At 37.0% G+C, this 20,534-nt stretch overlaps 1 protein-coding gene across 1 annotated transcript in view; it reads right to left on the bottom strand.

Annotated features, from left to right (window-relative positions):
- LOC150099771 (uncharacterized) overlaps positions 1–20,534 on the bottom strand; it is a 392,852-nt gene that overhangs the window by 56,831 nt on the left and 315,487 nt on the right. The window contains exon 12 of the mRNA XM_090403489.1: positions 7,245–7,426. Coding sequence (XP_090259615.1) covers positions 7,245–7,426 — 182 coding nt within the window. The remainder of the gene's footprint in view (positions 1–7,244; positions 7,427–20,534) is intronic.

Raw genomic sequence — 20,534 nt, 5'->3', positions numbered from 1 at the left:
GTAAGGTGGTACAGCAAGCTAACATCACTCCTATCTAGATAGGAGTGATGTTAGCTTGCTCCACCTTTGCAACGAGTTCCCGGTGTTGTACCACCTTACCCCAGTCCTGAAGATACTTTCAGGTGCAAACTTTGTTTGCTCACACTTGGATAAAGGATTAAACTAAATTTATTATAGTCTAACCAAGTGAAAAATAAACTTTCATCAGTCTCATAGCAGAGCTACTCAGTACAACTTTTTGACCTATGCTTCTATTATCGTGTTTGAAGAAACTTGTGACAAAGATTAATCATTTTTATGTGCAAAAACACAACAACAACAACAACAGCTTAATAATAATAAATATAAAAATACATCATATATTTTGATCTAAAAATAATAGACCATCATTAATGAAGTGTAATAAGGTCAAATGATAGAGCCAATAAACAACAAAAATGGATTTCACATGAATGGTATGAGCAATATGATAGAATGTTTTTAAAAAAAGCAATAATAAAATTTTAAAAAAAAGTTTTTTTGTTTGTTAAATATTATTTACAGTTGCTGAAATAAGAATGACCCAAACTTTTGGTAAAGAAATACAATCATTCAGATTTAGGTGTAGGCAATGCAACAGTGTCCCAGAATTCTAAATAATTATGGCTTTGAATAATATAGCTTCAACTTCAAAATGGCTTGTGGATGTGTCTTATCCACAAGCAGGTAAGATTTTGAAGTTGAAGCTATTTTATTCAAAGCCAAATTTTCTCCACCAAACTTATCATCTTAAAATCTTTGAGACAGAATAGCCATTTGCAGTTACAAAAAAAAAAAAAAAAAAAAAAAAAAAAAAAAAGACACAAGAAACTCAAACAGGATATTAACCACAATCCACACTCCTCAGCTTCTTGGGATGCAGACCAATATGCTGCAGAGTGGATACAGAGGATGTTCATTACTCTTTACTTTATTTGTTACCTTTGCACTTATCTTTGTTTCTCTTACAGATGGGATTTTTGATTATCCTGGCTTAGTTCTGGGTGGGGATGAAGACTGTGTTTGGAGGAAAAAAATGCACACAAATAGTTTTCACAAATGGTGAAAACCTGAACCCATTTACAAGTATCCAGGTGGAAAGATGTTAGGCTTGCTGTAACTATCTTTCTATGACCTTCATATTGCAAAATCTGCAAAATATGGTAGTCATTAACAAATAAGGCATTGCTTACAGGAGGAAGAAGTTGCCCTGTTATAAAATTAACTCTGATAGCAAACAGTATGACACCTTACAACACAAAGCCTTGTGGAATTCTCTCTGAGGGAATGGAGAGGTTAGATCACACTCAAACTCAAAATTTGGTTAGAAAGAAAATTTTTGATAAAAACAGGGAAATTCTCTCTAAGACCAGTTTTGTAGGTCTTTCAATATACCATACATCCAAACTGTGTTTTTTTCATGCTTTTTCCAAAGAAAACTGATACCAAGCACTTACATCCATTACAGATGTTTTTCTAAATTGTAAGTCCTGTCTAATTAAATGGTATGATGTGGATAAAAAGAGTTGTTGATCTTCGGATATAAAATATGAGAGTTACCCAATTTTTACAGGATCTTGCATAGGCAGCTGGTCTGAGCTAACAGCAATAATTTGTTGCAATTTTTGGATCCTTACCTAGCTTTGGAAAGGCAATGATAATTGCTCTTTGCTGTCAGGAATATGGAAATTTATCCTCACAGAACCACTGTTGTGGGTATAGAGCAACTGATCCATGGAAGATGGTAACAGAAGTTTGATCATCTCATAATGGATGTTGTCTGTTTATACAGCACTTGGCTGACTGCAAAGCAAGCCCCTTTCAGTTCTTTCTTAATGCTGCGCTTTGCTTTTTTAAGGGCCAGTAATTGTTGGTGGTGGGGAAGAAGAAGATATTGGTTAAGAAGATATTGCTGATATTCTGGCAAAGCTCTTACTGAGAGTATCAGTAACTGCTTTGAGTCAGCAAACAACTGTATATATGGTTTACACGAATGAAAGTGAGTGGGAAGTATATTTGTCCTTTGTGTTCCAGATTTTTGTTCCCATACCATACTGGTATTAGTTGGTCTCATATAGATGACATAAACTGTATCCAAGAGATCTTTTAACTCTAGTAGTGAATGTATCATCCAACCCTAAAAGGCATGAGCATCTTTGAAATCAATTAACTTTCTTGTGGAAGGGTATTTGCAGAATATACTCCAAGTTTTGCTTTGGGCTTTCTCAATTCCACCATGGTTTGGGGATAGATGGAAACTGGCTGGTTTTGGGTATTGTGGCTGCAGCAGCTTTTACTGTGCATTCTGTAATGTGCTACTGCTTCCTTGATAGGAGATAACTGCTGCAAATCAAATTCTGCTAAGAATAAAAATGTATTCCAGTCAGCTTTTTCTATCGTTCACTGTTGATATCTGTGATGAATACACAGTTGCCCGTGTAAAAATACAAACAACTGTAAAAGTGGCTATCACAGAAAATGAATGCTCCCACAAATGTTATTTTCCTTTTTCGCACTTAAGTAATGGGAAAAGGAATGGAGAACAGCTTATAAAATCATAAACTGTGAAGGTTTAGGTAGGTGTGTTGGAGAAGGAGAGGTTTATTGTTATCAAGCATTTGTTCAACAACCCTTCCCTTTCCCTACTAACAGTATGTGTGTTACCCCATCATGCTGTAGCCATTTAGATTTAGAAAAAATAAAAGTTTGAAAACAAGAACCGAAACTTGGAGATTCAGTGGCAAACCATGAAGAAAACATTGATTGATTCAGCAAGAGAGGCATGTGGTGAGATGGTCTGTAAGGATAGAAAAACTCCATGGGGTACTCATGAAGTTAAAGAGACAGCAAAGAAAAAATAAAAAGCATATCATGAGTCACTCACAAGTAACTCAGCTTGTGTTCTTAGCAAATACAGAGAAAAAATGTAAGAAAGCAAACACTATGTAAAACTAGCTAAAAGTCATGGGAAAACGTTTGTAAGAACATCAAGATTTGTAAGTCCTTAGACTCATTGAGAAAGCACTATCCAACATTTGTGCAGTATCTATCATACTTTGATTTGAACTCATTCACAGTCACAGCACCCACAACAGATTCTGGCAACCTATTCCACTCATTCACCACTCCCAAGGAAAAAACCTAGTTCTACACTCTTACTTTTCCAAGGATGGCCCCTAGTTCTTTCATCACTAGATCTGTTCTGAAAAATTTACTCTGAATTAATCTTGTAAAAACTCATCAGTAATTTGGATGTCTCAATCATATCATCCTTTTTCCATCTATCAACTAGTTTCTATAATCCACAAATCTTCAACCTGTTCTCATAAGGTTCATTCCATAGACCTGCTACCATCTTGATCACTCATCTCTGGATTCTCTCCACATCTTCCTTATTGCCAAGAAACCCCCTGGCACCCTATCAAGGCTCGATAAAGAGGAATAATAACCTGCTGTCTCTGCTCATCACAGTATTCTTCAGTAACCAAGTAATCTGATGAGCTACTTTAGACACTTTTTGCTATGTGCCCTCTAAACTTTAACTTTCTATCCACTAACACTCCCAAATCTCTGGCAGTATAATTCCACCAATGTGGTATACAGCTGGTAATCTTTTCACTCCAAAATGCATAACCTTACACTTTGCCACATTAAAGAGACATCCAAGAAATTGACTTGTATCTCCTTTTCCCAGACTGCCAGTCTATCCAAACCATATTGCAAAATTTTAACATCTGTATTAACTATTGCTATACCCAACTTTGCATCATTGGCAAACAACTGAACAGTTCTTCTCAGATCCTTTCCTATATCATTAATGTGCAAATTAAACAGTAGCAGTCAAAGAGCAGAACCCTGCAGCACATCACTAGTCACAGACCTTCTTTTGGACTCTACTCTTGAATAAACTACTCTCTGATATCTTTCCATCAACCACACTTTTATCCGCCTCACCAAACCTATATCCATCTCCCCGTACTGCAGTTTACTGATTAGAATTCCATGCCATATCCTGTGAAAGGATTTTGCAAAGTCCAGCAGTATCACTGTAGACCATTAACTTCATCCATCTCAGCTGTTACTGTATTATAAAACATGAGCAAGATACTAAGGCATGACCTACCTTCACAAAACCACAAAACCATGTTGCCAAGATATTCTGGAGGCTGTTGGGAAAGCTTAGAAATAGAGGAAAGAGTATAGTAAAAGGAATCAGAGATGATAAAGGTATTCTATATGTCTGGAGTAATTACTTTGAAAGTTTGCTATATGAAACAAGTAGTGACAGCATATTGGTAGAAAATACTCAACAAGAATGCAATTGAGAAGTAGAAAAATCCATCAAAAACCTGAAAAGTACTTGGAGTAGATGATATTTGACCAGAAATACTGAAATATAGAGGTTTAAATTTTACACTGCATAATTCAAAAGATTCAAATTCCAAACGATTGGAGTAGAGATCTCAAGTTATCCATTTATAAAAAGTGAAATAAAATTGAATGTGAGAATTACCGAGGAATTTCCCTACTGAGTGTTCCTGGTAAAATTTATATAAGTATTCTTGAGAAATGGCTAAGAAAAATTGTGGAAAGGAAGCTTGGTGAAGAACAAGCCAGATTTGGGAAAAAGAGAAGTAGTCAGGATCAGATTTTAACTTTAATTCAAATAGTTGAGAAATCATGGGAATACAACAAGATATGTATTTAAGTTTTGTAGATCTGGGTGCCAAGAGAAAAGCTGTTCAAAGCACTACAGTTATATCAAGCAATATTTTTGAGTTGAGTCTACATTTGAGTTGTAAGTCAGCAGTTAGAATTGAAGAATGCACAAGAAGACAGTTTGATGTTAATCCAGGTGTGATACATTGTTATTCATCATCTATATAGATCACATTATGAAGGAAAGTGGTATTAAACCCAATATCAAAATTGAAGATGTTAATCTCAGCTCTTTACTTCATGCATATGATGTCATACTTCTAAATAAATCCAGTAAAAATCTGCAGGATTCCCTGACTAAATTGAATAATTGCTGTAATGAATTTGCTTTTAACCACACTTCCAGCCAGGACATATATATACGTCCAAGTTACCATGGATGCAAAGTTGCATATTAAAATTGTAATACGATTGATATTACATTGAAATATATGATGGATACAAAGCGCATGAGGATGCGTATTTGATCATAATGGCCGGTAAGGTGGTTAAAATCAACAATAAAAGAGGCAGAAAATTGAAAACATCAACTGTATCCTGAATGATGAACCTACAAAACAAGCAAATCATTTCAGCTATTTAGGCACAGCTTTTAGTGAAGATGGCTAATTAAATATGAAAATAGACAACAGAATTAGTAAAGCTGGTATGGCAGGAAATCAACTGAATAAATTTATATGGAATAAGAGAGAAATTAGTTAAAATACTAAACTAGCTGTATACAAGACAGTGTTCACACTAATTTTAATTTATGGATCTGAGAGCATGGTTCAAATAAAACACCTGATCATAGACTATGAAAATGAGAGCTCTGAGAAAGATTAGGGGAGTGAACAGATGGCATCAGTAGGAGTATCATATTAAAAATGAAGATATTAGGAAAGAACCTGATATTATTAGCATTCAGGAATGCATTAGTAGAGCTAATTTCAGGGTGATATGGTCATTTAAATGGAATGAGAGAGAGAGAGAAAAGGTTAGCAAAACAAGTATTCTTTGCCAGGTTTTCTAGAAAAAAAAAAAAAAAAAGACCTGGAGGATGACCAAGATCTAGGTGGATTGATACAGTAAAAAGTGTCTTAGAAGAAAGAAATATAAGATCTGATAATATTGGAGTGTTGCCAGATAACAGACTAATTTGAGGGAAAATTGTTGATTAGAAGTTAGTAATGATGTTACTTTTTCATGATAAGTTTAGTATATCTTAGATTTTGGTATCAGGTTTAATGCCATTTTCTTTCAGCCATATAGATGATGGTAACAGTGCAATAGAATGAACTCCCCAATATTACACCTGATTTTACATCAAACTATTGTCCTGAATGCTTTGATTGTAATTAAATATATGCAAAAATGGATAACACACCTGAACTAAATATATAAGTCAGTTACTAAGATCAGTATTAAAGAAAAAAAATTGGAAGACTGGAACAAGCCATTTTGCCTAATTCCATGTTGGGAGGAGGAACCAGCCTAATTTTGTTACTAAAACTGTTCAACTGAAATCACCATAGAAATAACGTGACAAATTTTATCTGACAACATAATATCCAATTTCATTAAATTCCATGAGACAGTCAGACACATTATTATTATTTTGAAATGTTTTGCCAATAAATTATGATCTAATTATAAAGGAAAAAATATATAATTTTCCCCAAAGTTTTTACAAACCCATTGTTATGGTTTTGACAGTTATTCAAAATGGATAGGTAAGCACACTGACAGAGTGATCTTATAAGCCTCTTTCCTTTTTAAGAGAAGTTGAAAGTCAATAAACTGTTGTCCATGTTCTAATAACTTGCTACTGTATTAATAGATAAAATAATATATGTAGCAAAGTATTAAAACAGGCTAGTAAATCTATGAAGTGCATAATATAAGCATTTCATTCAGCATGTGAAGAACAGCACTGAACAGACACTGTTAGTAGTTTGCTTTTAAACAGGTATTTGATCTAATCTTTTAAATTAGATAGTTATCAGGCAACTCAGGAAATCATAACATGGAGTGAAGCTTGGGGAGATATCCTATCTGCACAGAAGTCAGAAGTCATCACAATTACAAAACATAAGTAATTTATTTTTTAAGAACTAGTGTCATAATCATAATTAAATTCCTGGTATGTACCTCAACAGGTGTACAGGATACAGATGACAAAATGACAAGATAAGTTTATATTATTACTAACTTCCTATTGACAATTTTTCCTCCAAATTAGTCTTATCTGTCAGTATTCCAATATTGTCAGATTTTTTATTTTGATCATCTAAGACACTTATTACTGTTTCAATGCATCTATATCATGGTTACTCTCTCTCTCTGGGTTATGGGTCCTTTTCCTGCCACTGATTTGTTAATCAAAGGTTTGTTAACCTTTCCTTTAATGTCTCTATGCCATACAATAAGTTCATGTCACAGTGTGAATATAAAATTATAAAACTTCAAAATCAACAAAAGAATGTAACATAGCAAGTGTATCCATCTAATAAGACTAACATACATACTCCATTTTGTCAGCAGTCTGCAGGGCTGGTGCTCCAGGTGTATCTTCATCTGAATTGCCCAATTCTTCTCCAACAGAAAGTTGATTTGCAGTATGCACTGATAATAGTGAATCAAGAGCCTTCTGTACAGTTCCATAATGATTAATAGCAACTTCAGCCTGTTGCCTAGAAAATCCCATATCCTAAAAAACAATAATAATAAAAATAAACACAAATTCTGTTTTTTAATAAGGTGTATGCTAGACATGATGAATTGCTTACTTCAAAGCAGTTACTAAACAAACTAAGATTTATTGAACATTTCAACCCAAATATTTCATTGTATCACAGATATCTTCAGAGAATATTAAAAGATTACCAGCTGTGTACTACATTAATGGAACGGTACTCCAAGAGATCGATAGGGATTAGGGGTGTTGGTGGATAGGGAGATGAAGTTCAGAGGACACATTGCTAAAGTGCCCAAGATTGCACATAGGATTACTTGGTTATTGAGGAACACACTAACATCCAGAGATAAAGATGAAGAGATTATTATTCCCCTTTATAAAGCATTGATACTTCCACATTTGGATTACTGTGCTCAGGTCTGGTCACCTGGATTCCTTGGAGATGAGGAGGTTGTGGAGATGGTTCAGAGGAGAGTGACTAAGTTGGTGAGTGATGTCAAAAATGCTCCCTACATTGATAGATTGCAGAGGTTGGTTGATAGGCAGAGAAGAAGGGATATGATAGAAACATTTAAATTACTAAAAGGTTTTTATAAGACTGATTCAGGGGAAATGTTTCAGCTGTGTGATAGTGATGGAAGAACAAGAGGTCATCCATGGAAATTAAGGAAAAGTGTGGTTACCAAAGGTGTGAGAACGAGGTTTTTCGCCTGGAGGGTGGTAAATGAGTGGAATACATTGCCTGACTCAGTTGTGAGTTCTTCGTCTGTAAATGAATTCAAGAAGGCATTTGATAGTTTGGGTCTCCTGCGATGAGTCTACTGACTCCATGGAGATACCCATAATAATAATAATAATAAATAATTAGGTAAGATTAAAACAGCACACTTCTGTTAATGGATGCCCTACATAGTTAACCTCATTGTTGGTTCTGTTGCAGCGGTGTGATTAGAGCATAGGATACTATGAAATTCTCATAACGAATATGCAATCTTTAAAAGGCACAGAAGAGGAATGATAGATAGACAATATAAAAATGGATTAGAAAAAGAAAACCTAAAAAGTGTATAATATAAATAGCTAAAATCATAAAAAACCAAGATAAAAAAAACTCGCTGTGTGAATGATTTATGAATAATAGAATAAAATGAGGAGAGGAGATAAAGTTGTAAATATTACAGTATGCGAGCCATCTTGAGTTGTTCAGTTCTCCTCAGAGGAAGAAAAAGAATGAATGAATGTCACGAGAAGAGTGAATGGTAACTGGCAGTGCTCTCTAAATATAGAGAAAACCTTAGACATTGAAAGCCTAAGTTGTGTATTGTAATGTTGGGTTTCGTTAGCAGGTGCATGTCATGCAAAAGCAACATGCTTCTGCTCAGTTTCCCATGGCATTTTTCCTTCAGTACCTCATTCAATTCATTCAGAGCTGTTGAATAAACTGATGCTGTAACAATTTCACCTTTTTTGAGGTGCTTGGTAAGGATTACATCATCCATATCCCAAAAGACAATGGCAAAAACCTTCTCTGCTAACTTTTGGGTTCAGAATTTCTTTGGCTGTGGAGGACCTTTGTGTCTACACTCGATTGACTGTTGTTTGGTCTCTGGGTCAGTGATGAAGACATATTTCATCAACAGTCACAATATGAGCCAAAAAATTTGCACCTGATTTCTCAGAATGACCCCATCTCACTTGAGATGACAGCACATATTTTCTCTTTTGGTCTGCATTCAAACATTTAGGGACCCACTTTGCCGAGAGGTTCTGCATGTCCAGATGTTGATAGATAATGACCCCAACTCAATCCCTGAACATCACCAGAGTCTTTGGAATGTTTTTGGCTGGTATTTGTCTGTCATCAATGATCATGGCATGCACATGGCATTGACGTTTTCAGGTGTGATCACTGTGGAAGGTCTTCCTGACAGTTTAAACTTGGTCACCCATCTGGCAACTATTGGATAAGCTGGGGCACAGTCCCCTAAAGTCTCACACAAAGTTTGGTGAATCTCAGTTGTAGACTTTTCTTATAGCATGAAAAACTTGACAGCCAGCACCCCAGTGTCTTCAAAATCTCTGACATGTCTTCTTATATATCCTAAAAGAAAAAGAATAAATTATTATAATTTGATGAAACATGTGGGTTAAAGGATTTTAAGATATGTTCTTTCTTGTGGTTATATCAGTTGATTTTATTATTATTATTATTAAGAGATACCTCCATGGAGTCAGAGACTCATCGAGGGAGACCACATACCACACACACACACACCAGCTATCATACTTATTCTTGAATTCATTCACACTGCTTGCACTCACAACATCCAATGGCAATCCATTCCAATCACGCACCCTCTGAGAGAAAAATCTAGCCCTCACACCCTTCATTCTCAGCTTCCAAGGATGTCCTCTCACCCTTTCCCCACCCTCCATAAATTGAAAAATTCCATCAATTGAAATCCTGTATGACCCTTTCAGAAGTTTGTAAGTCTCAATCATATCACACCTCTTTCTCCTGTTTGCTAGTGTCGTGTCTGCAGACTACAAATTCTCAATCTGTCATCATAATCAGTATTCCACAATTGTGATATTATTATTATTATTCAGGCCTCCATGGAGTCAAAACACTCATCGTGGGAGGTCCTTCCTAAGAAACACAAAGTCTACCAAAACTCATTGAGGGGAGGTCCCCCCCCCCCCCAAGAAACACAAAGTCTATCATACCACTCCTTGACTGCTCTCGCTCCCACCACGGTTCAACCACCCTCCATGCAAAGAAACCACTCATTACCCTCTTGCTCACAGTTTCCTTTCGTAGCTTCCAGGGATGGCCCCTTGTCATAACTCCTTCCCGCTGTTCAACCAAGCGAAAGAACTCCCCAGTGTCAACCCTGTAACCACCTCTCAACAGTTTAAAAGTCTCAATCATATCACCTCTCCTTCTTCTATCCACCAAACTCTGCAGTCCACATTCCCTCAGCCAATCCTCATAACTATCATTGTACAGTCCTGAAACCATCTTTGTTATCTGCCTTTGTACCCTTTCCACAGTTAATTTATCCCCTTCAAATCCTGGGGACCAAATCTGAGAACAATAGTCCAAGTGTGGTCTGATCAGAGACTTATACAACGGAATGATAACTGTTTTATCTCTGCAGGTCAGTGTCCTTCTCATAATTGCAGCAATCCTCTGGGGTTACCTTCACCACCTTTGCAATATGTCCCCTAAATTTCAGGTTTCTACCAAATCATCAATCCCAGATCTCTTGTCTCCCCTACTTCCTCCAGTATAACTCCTCCCATAGAGTATGCAATGTCCCATCGATGTTTCCCAAACCTCAAGACCTTTTGCTGCATTAAACCGACGCCCTCATTCATTTGCCTATCTATCTAGCTTATTCAAATCCTATTGCAGGGCTGCCGCATCTGCACTATTACTAATAATCCTTCCCAGCTTTGCATCATCTGCAAACAACTGAACATCCCCCTGCAATCCACTGACAATGTCATTGCTATAAAGGTTAAACAATATAGGTCCCAGCATTGAGCCCTGTGGGACCCCCACTTGTGCTTCCTTGAAACTACCCCACCATACACAACTCTCTGATACCTATCGGACAGCCAATCCTGAATCCAGTTGACCAATCTGGCATCCAGACCCATGTGCTGCAACTCAAATATCAGTTTATCATGTAGCACCCTGTCAAATGCCTTCGTCTAAGAAAATGGCGGTATATGCCTTTCCCTCATCTAATGCTCTTGTAACTTTATCATAAAAGGCTAGCATATTGCTAAAACAAGAGCGCCCCTTCACAAATCCATGTTGACTCTCACAGATAACATTACCCTCATCTGCCCAATGCTGTATAACGGTCCTTTCTCCAAGAGCTTACTAACTACTGATAACACACAAACTGGTCTATAATTAGACACTTCCAGTCTGCTACTGCCCTTATGCAATGGCACTATCTTACCTTCCTTCCATTACCTGGGCACCTTTCCTGCAACCAGATTTTCATTGAAAAGCAAGGTCAAAGGCACTGTCAGTTCCCTAGCACATTCTCTCAAAACTTGTGGTGAAATACCATCCATTCCCACAGCTTTACTGACATCCAGCGTACTCAGTATTTGAAACACATCCTGTACCTCTAAACCTTGAACCTGCCCTATCCCTCTAGCATTAAAACTGACTCCTCCAGGATGAAATACTCCAATAAAGTGGTAATTGAACAATTCTACTATGTCCTCTGCATCAGTCACTCTATTCCCATTTTTATTCCACAATATCATTCTTCCACAGTCAATTCTCCTCCTACTGACGACATATCTAAAAAATTCCCAAGGGTTTTCTTTGGATCTTAGGGCTAATCTCCTCTCATATTCCAGTTTCATCTTCCTTACCATACTAGTCACTCTTCTGGCCTGTGTCTTATACTCTTCATGCATCTTCTCTTCTCCTGTCTCCTTATATCTCTTCCACAGCCTCTTTTTCGCATGCAATTCCTGTTTAATATTGTTTGTCATCTATTTTACTCCAAATTGTGTCCTCTTGTTCACTCATGGTATACAACTTACCGTTGCTGCTAACAAATATTCTTTCATAATTTCCCACGCACTAATGATATCCCGGCCCTCCAATTCCTCCGTCCATGAAACTTCCCCCAAGTTGACATCTTAGACTATTATAATCACCTGCCTTATAATTTCACATACGTTCCCGTCTCTTTGAGACTCCTGCATGTCTATTCATTTTCCAAGTCAAAATCATATGGTCACTCTCTCCAACTGGTGGGAGAGATTTCATCTCAGTTATTATCAACTCTTCTGATGCTATAACCAAATCCAAAACTCTTGAACCTCTTGTTCCCTCTGTTACATGTTGCCTAAGACATTTGTCCCTCAAGAATTCTAGAAATTCCATTCCCCTATTGCTACATGCATCTTCCTCTCCCCAGTTTATACTACTGTAGTTAAAATCTCCCATAACAATCATTCTTTTTGCACAAACTCAACTGTCTAAACATTTCCTGGTCCCCACCCTCTGTACTCCTGGGTCTGTAGCAACACCCCACTAAATATCCTGTCTTGCCCACCTCTACCTCACACCATATGCTTTCATAATCATTAGTATCACTGCCTTCCAAAGTCTCCTTTTAGAGGACATAGGTCGTCAATTATCATAAGCAGTACTCCACCACCACACTTTCCCTTCCTATCCTGCCGAAAAATGCTGTACCCAGCAACTTCTATTCCTGTTATTATATCCTCTTCTGTCAACCACGTCTCAGTGATTCCAATAATTTTTGGCCAGGCTGATGCTACCTGTGCCACCAATTCCTCTCCCTTATTCCGGATACTCCTGGCATTAGTATATAGCATATAAATGTCGTTGTTTCTATATCCAGCATTATCCCCTCCGGACTCCAATGTGCTCAGTGTTACCTGATGTCGTTCCCCTTCTCCCAAGTACCCATTCCCATAAGAGGCCACCCCTGCTACCATCCTCCCTGAGACACACTGACTTTTTCAGAACAGCAATCTCTCCAGATGCCTACGTCTTTCCTCATTCAAATGTAAACGGTCTTTCACATACAATTCCTCTCTTTCCTCAAACGCACTCCAAGCATCCACATATACCAGTCCTCTCTTGTCACACATTCTTGCTATTATGCCATTCAATATCACCGCTCTTCTACTCAGCTCATCATTATCATACCTAGGCAGCATGCACACTATTTTTCCTCTCTCTGTCTTCTTCCGTACCACCTCAAGCAAGAATCTCATATCTCTCGCTGCCCTATTTACCCCACTACTCAAGTCATTTGTTCCCACCATCAAAATCATCTCATCCACCCTTTCACCTCTCTTAACTGCCAAAGCCACCCTTTCTATCGTTCATCCTGGCAAACACTCCTCACGCATCCTATCTTGAAGACCACGGATCATTGAGTCCCCATACATTATACTTCTTACCATTCCCTCTCTCCTATTGTTTCCATTTTCTCCTCTTCTTTCATTCCCATACCTCTCTCTCATTCCCTCTCTCTCCTACTATTTTCATTTTGTCCTCTTCTAGCACTCCCATACCTCTCTCTCATTCCATTCTCACCTCTTCTAGCATTGCCATACCTCTCTCTCATTCTGTCTCTCCTACTGTTTCCCACGCACTAATGATATCCCGGCCTTCCAATTCCTCCCTCCATGAAACTTCCCCGAGTTGACGTCTTAGACTATTATAATCACCTGCATTATAATTCCACATACATTCCCTTCTCTTTGAGACTCCTGCATGTCTATTCATTTTCCAAGTCAAAACCATATGGTCACTCTCTCTCTCTCTCTCTCCTCCATCTGGTCTAATCATCTGGTCACTCTAAAAATGATATCATTTTTAACACTCTCCTTTGTACTCTCTCCAATATATCATAATTACAATCAGAATCCAATATATCAATTTAATATCATTTTTGTTTTAGGTGTTTATCAGAACTTTTCATCCCCCTGCCCCAATTCAGTATTCCTTGTAAAGATATCATTACTGAAACTCATACTAAATTAGAAAGATCCCAATAAAGAAGCATCTTCAAAAATATCAATATTGTTATTAATAGCAAAATAAGAAAACAACCCAATTTTCCTTTAAACTTATTATAAAAGCCATAAAATCCTTTAAGAATAACTAGTATATCTTATAATCTCATAAAAAATGCTACCATATCACTGCTATCGATATATATAATTTATTAAAACAATTAATAGCTAAATCTAAATTTATGTTAAAAAATATTAATGATCTCTTTAGACATGTAAATGATCTAACTCCCAAGGGTGCTATTCTAACATTCTTAGATGCTATCTTACTATACACCAACATTGGCATTCACCTAAAACACTTGGCATCTTCCACAATTAATTCTAGATGATTCACTATTAAGTTCATGAACTAAATTAACTTCAGCTGATATTATACCTAGGATTAAACCCCAATTAGTTAAAATAATTTTTCAGGTTTGACAATGATTTATATACTCAGATTTTTGGACTCTTGATGGGCAAAGGCCAATTAACAGAATTTTAGCATATCTGGAATTCCTCCTGAGTAGAGGTAAGGTGGATGTATTTTATTTTACGGGAGATATACATGGACAATCTTGTATGTTGGGGATCCAAACTGCATAATTTTAGCAGCAGATTAAAGTTTACTTAGAATGTGAACCAAATAACTCTATTAATTTCCTTAACTTGACACTAATCAGATTAAACAATCACACTGATATTAAAGCTGTTGAAAGTTTATTTTTCACTTGGTTAGACTATAATAAATTTAGTTTAATCCTTTGCAATGAGTTGCCTGGTGTTGTACCACCTTACCCCCTCTTCAGGACTGGTGTACCACCAGTCCTGAAGACACCTTCAGGCGCAAACTTTGTTTGCTCACACTTGGATAAAGGATTAAACTAAATTTATTATAGTCTAACCAAGTGAAAAATAAACTTTCAACATCTTTCTCTAAATCCAGAGTAATTTAATAAAAAGGTGGCACACCGTTTGGCAACTCCTATAGGTAGAGATGACCTTGCTAATGCTTCTGCCTGGTATCTCCACTTGGGCCTGGCTCCCACTGAAGAGACCTCAATAAAGGTTGAAACTAGTCTGGGTAGTGGCCCTTCCCTTAATGCATAACATTATACATGTCTGCAAGGAGATGTGTTTTGCATTATGGGAGATACTGAGATAAGAGTGATGTTAGCTTGCTCCACCTGTGAAACAAGTTCCCTGGTGTTGTACCACCTTACCCCAGTCCTGAAGATACTTTCAAGCACAAACTTTGTTTGCTCACACTTGGATAAAGGATTAAACTAAATTTATGATATGATATTAAAGTATTTCACAAACCCACAAATATAGACAATTATATACATTTTAACTATCATCTATACTCCATAAAAAAAAAAAAAAACTGTTATATCATTGTAATTCATAAACATGTATAAATTCTCCACAAACTGTAGGAATTTAAATAAAAAAAAATTAGAAATTTAATGCAAATGATTGTGCCAATACCATAGCTAAGATCTATGCAACCTCTCCCCATCCCCACCCAAACCAAAGAAATCCCTTCTTCCTATAAAATATGAAACTTCTAAATATATTTTCAAGCACATTAACTAAAAAAAAAATTGCATTCACCACCAATCAAAAATTAGTTAACCTTTTAAAACCACTAAGGATCCAAACAGATAATGAAATATTTAAGTATCGCAATGCTGTGTATAGTTTTCCTTGTTAATTACACTATGATTCTCTTTACATAGGCTTCACTATATAAAGAGAGTCACAGATAACTATTGTCCCAACTATAAAAACATTTCAGAGAATATAATATTTCTATCCCGGACAACCTGATCAGTCTAGTAAAAAAAACAATTTGTAACCCCTGTTTTAGAAGAGAATCATCATCCCCCCCCCCACACACACAAAAAGCTATTATTTTAGATTTTCAAAATATAATTATCACGGTCAACTCCAAGGAGTCCTTAAACTAATCAAGGGAGGCCCTAAACATCATGTCAAGAACTATTCAGCATTCGCACAGTATCTATCATACTTTGCTTTGAACTTATTCACAGTCATGGCACCCACAACAGATTATGGCAGCTTATTACTCATTCACTGCTGTCCAAGTAAAAAACCTAGTTCTAACACCCTTACTAACTACACTCTTGCTCAGTTTCCATGGATGGTCCTCTAGTTCGCCCACCACCACATCTGTTCTGAAAAATTTTCTCTGAATTAATCTTGTAAAAACCCCTCAGTAATTTGAATGACTCAACCATATCACCCTTTTCCACCTAAGAACCAGTGTCTGTAACCTACAAATCTTCAACCTGTTCTCATAAGGTTCATGCCATAGACCAGCTACCATCTTGGTCACTTGCCTCTGGATTCTTTCTACCTCTTCCCCATCACCAAGAGACCCTTGTGTGCAGTAGTCAAGATGGGGTCTTATCAAGGCTCGGTAAAGAGGAATAATAACCTGCTTGTCTCTGCTCATCAAGGTATTTTTCAGTAACCAAGTGATCTGATGAGCTGATTTAGCCACTTTTGCTATGTGTCCCCTAAACTTTAACTCCCTATCTATTAACACACCCAAGTCTCTGGCATCATCAATTTCCTGGAGTACAATTCCACCAATGTGGTATACTGCTGATAATCTTTTCAAACCAAAATGCATAAACCTTGCACTCTGCCACATTAAACTGACATCCATTATCCTTAGCCCCAGTCTGCCAATCTATCCAAATAATCCTGCAAAATTTTGACATAATGTGTATTCACTATTGCTCTACCCAACCTTGCATCATCGGCAAATAACTGAACAGTTCCTCTCACATCCCTTCCGAATAAACTACTCTCTGATATCTCTCCATCAACCACCCTCCTATCCATCTCACCAACCCTATATCCATTCCCATGTGCTGCAGTTTACTGATACTGATGTGGCATCCTGTCAAAGGCCTTTGCAAAGTAAAGCAGTAATCACTGTAAACCCATTACCCTTATCCAATTCGGCAGTCACTGTATTATAAAATGTAAGCAAGTTACTGATACAGTATCCCACCAATACAGTATCCCATTTCCATCTATCCATTCCTGTATTTTTGCTTTACCTGGTGCAGACTGTGGGACAGATGATGAATTATTAATAGCTGAAGCTAAATTGAAATTAAGGGCTAATAAGAAACAAAAGGACAGTATCGGATTTGATTTAGATCCTATAAATGAAGCATTGACCAACTTCTCCAATACTTTGACAATGATTCCTGATATGCTGATCGGTCAATAATTTGCAACAGCAGTCTTGGAGCCTCCTTTATGCAACGGAACTATTTTCCCCCTTGAGACTAACCCTGAGCTGAGACTTAGATTAAACAATATGGTCAAGGGCATTGACAATTCCTTTGCCAGTTCATAAGACTCAGGCTGGTATACCATCCAATCCCACAGATGTGGTCACATTAAGGTTCTGTAATATGCTATTCACCTCAGTTCCTGCATAAACCATCGGTTCCATCATTCCTGCAATATCACCACCTGGATGATATACTCTTGCAAAGTATTCACATAGTAATTCTACTATTTCAACTGATTCAGTTAAATTCCTACCACTGCATTCCTTAAAATCATTCTGCCGTATACATTTTTTCTTTTACTTGCAGCATATTGAAAGAACTGTTTGGATTCTCTTTAGCCTGCATTGCTAACTTCCTTTCATAATCTGTTTTTGCTTTTCTTATCACACTAGTTACCCTTCTGGCCTGTGCCTTGTACTGCTCATGTACCTGCAGGTCAACTTTCTCCTTAAATTCTCTCTCCACAATGGTTTCTTTTTTTTGCAGCTCCAGCTTAATGGTGTTATTCATCCATTTAATTTCCACCTGATTTACTCTCCTGACTCTAGGTATGCAGTCAGCCATTACCTCCCTCAAACACTCCTTTACCACTTTCCATGCTATGGCACTGATCCAAGCAATCTCCTAAGCATGTCATACTTACCAGCCTGGTAATTCCACGTACACCTCTCAGGTCAAGACCATGTGATTACTCTCAACAATATTGTGGTGGCAATGTAGTCATATTCGTTATTGACAAATTCTCAGATGCAATTAATAGATCAAGCACTCTCGAACTCTTAGTATATTACACTCCATGCTGTCTCAGGTAATTATCCCTTAGTAACTGCATAAAATCCATTTCCTCCCTCTCCTCCTTCCAACCAATGTTACTATAGTTGAAATCCCCATAATAATTACCTGTCCTCCACTCATTGCGTCTATTTGCCGATGTATACTACCTCCATCCCCTGGTCTCTAGCAGCACCCAACTGTATATATTTTGTTCTGCTGGCCTCAATCTCACACCAGATAGCCTAATGCTATTTTCACTGTCCTGCTGTGAATTCCTCCTGCTTGTTCCTAATGCTCCTGGCATTAGTGTACATAAAGTGCAAAAGCCCCCTAGTCCTACTCCTATCTGACACCTTATACCAACTATCCCATTCTGGTTTGTTACCACTGGTAATAACTTAGGCATATCATACACATTCTTACACCCAACTGGTTCGCTGATGTCTGCATGTCCATTCAACAGCTTCCTCCCCCCCTAAAAAAAAGCTCTAGTTTCTCTTATTGTGTGTGTGTGTGTGTGTGTGTGTTTATATATATATATATATATATATATATATATATGATTAGTACTATTAATTCGGGGTTGGGATATGTTCATTTTTCTAAATTAACTGACTTAAAACCCGAGAATTATAACACAATGACATTTATTTGAAAAAAACGCAACATGTTTCGTCAAGAATGACTTCATCAGGCGATAAGAACATAGAAAGATATTAAAAGACACGAAATTAACATTGACACACTCTAAAGCTATACAATTATAAAGCCATAATATTCGATTGTAAATTACAGTTATGAGCTTGAACTACATTCCGAGTTAAAGTTCTATTGTTGTACACCTGTGCATGTGTGGAATCACGCGATCTCCAGTATTTAATAGTAGAGTTTAAGTGGTCTTTAAGTTTAAGTATCTAATAGTAGAGTTTAAGTGGTCGAGAAACTTCACAAGTTTCTCGACCACTTAAACAACCGCCATCAAGATATAAAATTGACTATGGAGATTGAAGAAAATAGTTCCATCTGTTTCCTAGATGTTAAACTCACCAAGTCGCCCGAATCAATTAAAGTCTCTATATTTAGAAAGCCAACTCATACAGACAGATATTTGCATGCGTCATCCCATCACAATCCAGCGCAAAAGGTGGGTATTATATCAACTCTAGCGAATCGTGCAAGATCTGTACTGTCAGATGAAGAACTGAAAAAGGAACTACAACATCTTAAATGGATCTTTAAAAACAATGGCTACTCTCCAAAAAATATTAACAACCAATTATCCCACCATCAACGTAGCAACGTAGAGACACAGGACGACTCCAAAGGTCATATCGTCTTGCCATATATCAGCACACTATCCAAAAAGCTGAGTAGAATTCTAAAGAAGTTTAACATAAAAACGTGCTTCTCGACTATGCCAAAAATAAGATCACGCTTCAACAACTATAAACAACCTCACAACCTTCTACAATTCCCAGGTGTATACAAGGTCACTTGTGAATGCGGAAAGCCTTACTATGGGCAGACAGAGAAATCTATCTTACTACGTCTCGAAGAGCACCAGCGAGACACTGCTTATAAAAGAACCAGAGCAACTGCTCTGTCAAGCTATGTCCTGTTTTCAATAAACACGAACAACGAAAGCCACCAACATGAAATAAACTGGACATCAACTTCAAACCTACACATCTGCCATGATGAAGTAGAGCACTGCATTGTCGAGTCAAAAGAAATCACCTTGGATCCTTTTCACATGAATAACAATCTTAGCTATAATTTGCCTGACTCTTTCAACTCTACTATTAGATACTGGAGATTGCGTGATTCCATACACGCACAGGTGTACAACAATAGAACTTTAACTCGGACTGTAGTTCAAGCTCATAATAACTGTAATTTACAATCGAATATTATGGCTTTATAATTGTATAGCTTTAGAGTGTGTCAATGTTAATTTCGTGTATTTTAATATCTTTCTATGTTCTTATCGCCTGATGAAGTCATTCTTGACGAAACATGTTGCGTTTTTTTCAAATAAATGTCATTGTGTTATAATTCTCGGGTTTTAAGTCAGTTAATTTAGAAAAATGAATATATATATATATAAATATATATATATATAAGTCCTTTCACCTATCAAACTCACTCCTCCTGCATAACCTACACATAGAATCATTTGCTATTATGGCTCTCTTTCTCAACTCTTCCTTGTCATACGGCGGCAACAGAATCACTATCTTAACTCTCTCACGCTTTTCTTTTGCTACTTCTAGTAATTCTTTCAAGTCCTCTCTCATACCATATTTTTCTCCTTTTAAATCATTTCTTCTGGTCACTACAATCATTTCTTTCACCCCTACACTTTTGTGCTCTAATAGCTTCATTTACATCATTAATTTTCACACCAGGAAAGCACAATTTTGACAAAC

This window comes from Typopeltis vanoorti, chromosome 14 (assembly GCF_054136105.1).
Source record: "Typopeltis vanoorti isolate ZY-2024b chromosome 14, IOZ_Tvanoo_1.0, whole genome shotgun sequence".
Classification (NCBI taxonomy): Eukaryota; Metazoa; Arthropoda; class Arachnida; order Uropygi; family Thelyphonidae; genus Typopeltis; species Typopeltis vanoorti.
This window is presented reverse-complemented; position numbering and strand designations above follow the sequence as displayed.